The following is a 6719-nucleotide window of genomic DNA, read 5'->3' as shown; positions in this document are numbered from 1 at the left end:
CTATAACCCGACTACGTAAAAAGGGTTCTAAAAAGGCCGAAACAAGAAAATATTTCAGATATAAATCGAGAAATTCACAGATACAAAAATAGTCAAGGTAGAGTTGTGGTCGCACCTACTGAAAACCTACTGTGATTATGCCAAAAACATCTCCAGAATTTGAGTGGGTACATGATAGGTATAATGAATGCGATCACGGCTCTACCTTAGCTATTTTTGTATCTGTGCATTTCTCTATTTCTATCTGAAATATTATGTTCTTATTTCGTCCTTTTTAGACCCTTTTTTAAGTGTTTAGGTTTTTAAACTAGTACTAGTACTAGTATATAATTATGCTTATCACACAAAAATTTTCGAACAATCGATAATTATCACTATTATTTTTCCTATATTATTACACTTACCTACTGCCTGTACCATTATTACAATAGTTAACTAGTATAAAATTAACTGGGTTTCCTTATATTATTTCATTTAACGTAAGTATGTAGGTCTAGTACATACTCGTAATTATTAACAACTAGCGGACGCCTGTGACTTGGTCCGAGTGAAAATAAACATAAACATTTACATTTTTGTGTCTTTTATAAATAATAAATAGTCCACTAATCATTTTATAAAACTATAACTCAAAACATGAACGATTTATAATAAAATCATTTCAACCCTTTTTTACCCTTTAGGGGTCGAATTTTAAAGACTCTTGAACCACATTACATCACGTATTTATTTCATGATTTATTTTAAGCAAATTTTTATAACTGTAACTCTTAAATTGAAGGACTTTCTATACAAAATGTCAACCCCTAATTCACCTCTTTCTGATTTTTTTTTCACAATAAGAAATATCTTATAACCTTTTTCATATTATGGTCTAAAATCGTGCCAAGGTTTATAGAAATTCATTCAGTAGTTTTTGTGTAATGCCCGGTAAACATAAAATACGGAGAGACAGACAGACAAAAAACATTTAAGATTAACCCGTAAGAAGTCGCTTGTGAGCCTCACAGTCATTCAAAAAGTTTTTTTTTTGTGGAAAAAAGCAATTGTAAAACAATTTTTTCCATTATAGTAAATTAAAAGTACTATTTTATTAAAATAAAATGTTATAACACAATTTAATAATAAAAGTACAAACTTATGAATAAACTAAAAACCTTTTAAGCTTTGGCCTCAACTTCTATAACTCTGTTAGTGATAGTAATACCTACCTAACTTAGTACTTAGTAATCTCTGACTCTCAGTTTAGTTTAAATTATGTAGTATAAAAAGAAAGGTGTAATTAAAAATAATAAAAACACTAAAACCGGATTAAATAATGACTCACTCAAAATGTTTTAATATAACTAAGATGTTTTAACTTTGGAGTATGCTCTCAATGATTTCATGATATAATACAATGTAACAAAAAATATTAATAAAATAGAAAGCAAGAATAAAACTACAATCGCTACTAATTCTAACTCCAAGTATTGCGTCCAGGAGATATTGGCGCCAGCTGCACGTAGATGTTTCGCTCCTTTGTGTCGCAGGACGTATTCTACCCACCACACTGCTCGTTCTAGAGGCGTTTGAGGCTCATCCTTGATAATTTTGCGCATTCTCTTCATGTTACTGCGATAGCTGTAAAGATAACATCAATAAAGGCAGATGACTTACTATACTACAGCCTTTCTTGATGAGTACTGTTTACTAACAAACAAATTAAAAATGAGGGTTTAAATGACTAGTCATTTCACACCTAATAATTATAATAATTGACTTTTTCTTAAATTAATGAAAATAAATTTGATTTATAAGCTCAGACCAATTAGATATGGTTAATGTATATTATATAACATTTTATATACATAATTTAAAATAAATAAGCTATGATATGGCATGCGTTTTCTACCTTCATTTCTAATTTCTTTGTTGGTAAACAGTACTCATCAAGAAAGGCTGTAGTATAGTGCGTTACGGTTTTGCGTTGCGAACGACTCTGCCGATTTTTTTTTATTCTTTACAAAATAGCCCTTGATTAAAATCTCACCTGATACTTAGTGATGATGCAATCTAAGATGAAAGCGAAGAAAGGTTTACGAGGCCGTCAAAACGTATCGTAACGCCCTAGTGAGGCTATATATTTATGAAATGCAATAGTTGACTGCGTTATTTGATTGAGTGGGACATAGTGATCGAATAATATGATCCATGTTTAAAATAGTAAGGAATTAAAAAAAAATTATACCAAAATCGGGAGGTGCAGTGGATTATGTATAACAGATATTTATGAACATATAAAATTATTATATCAATAATAAAATAATATTAAGTTTAAATTCTACATATCAAAGTAACTGTAACTTTTAAAACAGAATTCGTTACAATATTTCGATACGTGACCAATCGCTAATGGTGTATAGATAATGCCAATTAAGTCCCTTTGAGTTATATGATCTATTGAGTTTTATGATTTAGGTCTTCATTCAGATCGTACAGTATTAATGATGGAATTCAGTAAATCGTTATTGTCTTCTATGTGAAAATATTCCTTACAGGTTCTTACACAATATCGCAATCGAATATTGAGATTTTTCCACATTTTCTAAGGACAATCTCTAGGAGAAGTAGCGTCAAACAAACAAGACTAACTTAAAAATTACGATATCTAAAATGATCTTAGTTAAAGTTGAACTTGTACTGAACATGACCTTATTGAAATTAACTGACATACAAAATTCGGTTAATGAATGAGATCGTCATTTATGTAATTTAATTGAAATTAATCTTATCTCCTGTTAATCATTACCTGTCATCTGAAATAACGGTTTCAATGGCACCTTTGAACATTTCTTCAGTCAAATCCTTTAGATCAAGTTTAATTCCAATTTTAAGTTGTTGATATTTTTCAGCATTATACCATTGGTCACCAAATATTGGTATGCCTATAACTGGCACTCCGGCTTCAATAGCTTCATCTGTTGATTGGAGTCCCGCTTGGGTAATGAAGAGTTTGATTTTTGGATGCTCTATGAACAATACAGAAACTGTATGATAGAAAAGAATAAATAAAACAGAAAAAGATCAAAATATGCTACTAATAACTTAAATATTACTAATATGATATAATACTATACTTATAATTTTTTTAATACATATAATTAAATTACGATTCTGTGGTGTCTTACAGGACCCTATGTAAGCATGAAAGATTGTATCGAATAAAAAAAATTATATTGTTACAATGTAAAAATACTTAGAGTTATTATCACACTAATTTGAGTTTCAGCTTGTATTTATTTATCTATTTTAACACTTTTGTCATTTCTAAATACTAGCGTATTCTGGAAACCAGGGCGCATTGGCAATTGTTCTCAGTATTATATTTTGGGCTCATTGCATTGCTAATAATAATATGTAAGATTTGCAAGTGTAAAAGTATACTTGGATTCTATAAAGCAATATAGGTTTGAGAACTGCGCAATACCTCAGTATTTTACAGCTAAGAGACAGCTCTGACTGTGCCTAACAGCATGGAAAATTAATTCAGGAAAGAATCTGTATTATAAATAATAAAATTCAGGCGCCTTAATAAATATATATTTTATGGCAGTTGATCACGAATATGAATAACTAGCTGCGTCCCGCGGTGTTACCCACGGGTAATAAGTATGTACACATAATTTAATTTTAATAACCGACTTCAAAGAAAACTGTGGATTCTCAATCCAACGCGCATGTTTCTCTTGTCATATCTCCATTTATGAACAATTATTGTCATATCTAATTTCGAGGAACTTTGCTATATCCGGGATGAAAGTAACCAATGTAAGTAATTCAGGTTATAATCTATCTCCATTCCAAATTTCACCTGATTCGGTACAATAGTCGCGGTGTGAAAGAGTAACAAACATTCATACCATCGTAATTATCAGTTTTTCACAAAACTCGGGGAACCACGGATTTTTTGGGCTACTTATCTTATGTATTATTCCAGGGTGTAATCTATCTTCATTTTAAATGTCAGCTAAATCGGTTTACTACTTGTGGCGTTAAGGAGTAACAAACATCCAACAAACTTTTGCATTTATTATATTAGTAGAAGTAGTATTATAATATTAGTAGGATAGTATTTTATTTTGCTTAAAACAAAAAGTTACTCACTTAGGAGGTCTGCTTGCGGGACCCATTTGTAAAGTTTGACATTTTCCGTCTTTCCAGGTATAGAATCTTGATTGCACTTCCAAATTATATCATAAGGAAGCTGGGAGAAAACTTTCGTAATCACCTGAATTTTGTCAAATGGCAAATTTGTAGTGTTGACATTTGTTCCCAGACTGAAATAAATTACGCCATTTTTAGCGTTATTCATAAGCAAGTCCAAATCCTGGGGAAGAGAATATTATACAAATAAAAATATGTTGTTGTTACTACTGTTGATACCTTGCCTAAACTCATACATATACGATACATGGTAGCTAAAAAAGTAGTATCTGCTTAACCATTGGACAAGTTAATAGAATTATTTTATTTAACGTATCTGCATTATTATCTTCATGAGTTGATTTTCACGAAAGAAAGTAATCGATAAAATACATAAATATTTATTTTCACTATTGTCTGACGAGATTGAGTCGAAAAAACTTTTGTGTGACTGTTAACATCTGTTTATTATTATTCTTAACTCGTCACAACCGACCGAAAGTTAACAAGCTATAAATAATGATAGCAAAACTTAAATTAACGTAATTGCTATTTAAAACTTGCCTTTGGTAAGCCCTTCGTCGGTGGATGAGTGTGTATTCCCCCAATATGTATTACATTCGGCGGGTATGGTTGATTGTCCGTCCAAATTCGATGGATATTCAAAAACAATAAGTCAACGTTATTATACAACTCTCTAATGGATGGTACGTCAGTCCCAAATAGTTTTTGTAAACTTCTATTGTCTTCTTCTTCAATTTCGTCAAAAGCGTTCTCCATCCGCCATTTATAATAAAATTCTTGTAATTTTTCATAATTTGATAAATTGTATATTCTTTGCGTGGGTATTGCTGGGTATAAGAAAGGATGCGTGGGAGCACCGACTGCTTTAAAATTGTGTGATAATCCACCAGCTGAATTAATTTGAATCACTGGAACTTTGAAAATATGTGAATAAATCAATACTGGTTTCACATAAGCTTCTATAATTAACAGATCGTATTCAGATTTTTTATTATTAATTATTTCTTGAATTTCTTTATTAGATACTAATTGAGCTGCAATTATTTTTGACATTAACCTTACAATATTATTTACTTGAGAGAGATGGTCAGCTTCAGATTTAGATTTGTCGCTCATCCAACCGTCTGCCCACATTTTGTAGGATAAATCACGAACATCTATTTCTATTAAATTGGGTGGTCCACGTCCTTTCGGATAAACAGGATCAGTAGTGATAACTGTGACTTCATGACCCCTTTTAACTAGTTCCAGTGTTAAAATCTGATACACAATTTGGTGACTGATCGAAGGAGTTGGATACACTGCTAATATTTTCGCAGAACTCACCACATAAATATTAAAACTGATCAAAAATAGCGTCAGTGACATTTTTGTACTTATAGACATTATAAAATAATCTAATTATTTATCACACCGAAGTAAAAACAATGCAAGGTAAATGTTCCGTTGGAAACACTTTTCGAACGAATGAGAAATCACAAATGATTAATACACACATTGTAGCTCACTTAAAAAAATCCACACTAACAATGGTAACCTGTTTTGTTTACTTATAGTATGGTAGATGATTTAAAGAAATTATTTTAAGGTCATTTACCACTTTGGTTCACTTACTGGATTACCTTACCCTTTTTACATATAATTTATAGTTCAAATATATTTATTTTGTATTACTTGTTTGTTACCAAGTTAATTTCATATACAGGGTGTCCCATTTATCATTAAGTGCAAGTAAAAGACATAATATTAAAATAAAAAAAAACCAACCCTTACTTAACATGCAGGGGAGGTATCTTAGAAAAATATTTTTCAAGATTTAATTTTACAAGTTGGTCGACATTATCAATTTATTATATACTATTAAATTAAAGTTTTCTAGTAGTAATAGTCTCAGAGCTACACCGAGGACCGACGGAATTAGTGCGTTTTAAGGGTTATGTAGTCAACAAGAAACCCCTTGTACTTTCGCCATATCATGACCATTTGAGCTATTTACTGACCCACCTTACTTCTATCTGACGTGCTGGTCAAGTATTTCATTTAGTTGGTTTCTTTTATCAACATATAGGTATCTTCCCGGTTTATCTGCCTAGCTCGTGGAAATTTTTAAATCTGCATTTCGGCTATTTAATTAATTAATCAAAATAATATTTGGTCTTTTAGTGGATTAAGTTACTTGTTATAATTACTGTTGTTTCTCATATAAAATTCTCATTTGTACAAGAAACAATATTTTTTTTGTCATTCTGAATTGTAGTCACCAAGAAAATCTTTAGAAGCTGACATATGCCTACAAAAACTACGCAGTTCTGATTTAATTAAATACAGCTTATACGGAAACAAGATATATTCCATTGCTTATTTGTGTTTATAAATTAACCAGTTTGTTGAGATTTATACCAATTTCAATAGCCAATGAATTAAGAAAGTGGGATTTCGGAATATGATCATCAATACCACAGAGATACACTTAAATACAATCACTTGACACTTGTTAACTTTGCGATAGC

General features: G+C 30.8%; 1 protein-coding gene across 2 annotated transcripts; it reads right to left on the bottom strand.

The window, feature by feature from the left end:
- Window positions 1-1306: 1306 nt before the first annotated feature.
- LOC112045600 (UDP-glucosyltransferase 2) lies at window positions 1307-6719 on the bottom strand. 2 transcript variants are annotated; one of them, XM_024081859.2, is made up of 5 exons: window positions 6667-6719; window positions 4750-5664; window positions 4147-4369; window positions 2792-3011; window positions 1307-1623 (listed from the first exon to the last, which is right to left on the bottom strand). In XM_024081859.2, exons 2-5 carry the CDS (start codon window positions 5593-5595, stop codon window positions 1347-1349), a joined length of 1566 nt encoding a protein of 521 aa, XP_023937627.2. In that variant the 5' UTR covers window positions 5596-5664; window positions 6667-6719; the 3' UTR covers window positions 1307-1346. The 2 variants fall into 2 exon arrangements, with proteins under 2 accessions (XP_023937627.2, XP_023937624.2); XM_024081856.2 differs by having other exon boundaries at window positions 6610-6718.

Source organism: Bicyclus anynana, chromosome 2 (assembly GCF_947172395.1).
Source record: "Bicyclus anynana chromosome 2, ilBicAnyn1.1, whole genome shotgun sequence".
Classification (NCBI taxonomy): domain Eukaryota; kingdom Metazoa; phylum Arthropoda; class Insecta; order Lepidoptera; family Nymphalidae; genus Bicyclus; species Bicyclus anynana.
Note: the sequence above shows the minus strand (reverse complement) of the source record. Positions and strands in the feature narration are given on the sequence as shown.

What these genes read in the sequence shown, in the direction of transcription:
- LOC112045600 (XM_024081859.2), bottom strand. Translation starts at nt 5,595, where the DNA reads ATGTCTATAAGTACAAAAATGTCACTGACGCTATTTTTGATCAGTTTT. An exon ending in CGACGAAGGGCTTACCAAAG is followed by an intron (nt 4,370 to 4,749) that starts GCAAGTTTTAAA and finishes TCTCTTCCCCAG; the next exon opens with GATTTGGACTTGCTTATGAA. An exon ending in CCCGCAAGCAGACCTCCTAA is followed by an intron (nt 3,012 to 4,146) that starts GTGAGTAACTTT and finishes TATTGTTCATAG; the next exon opens with AGCATCCAAAAATCAAACTC.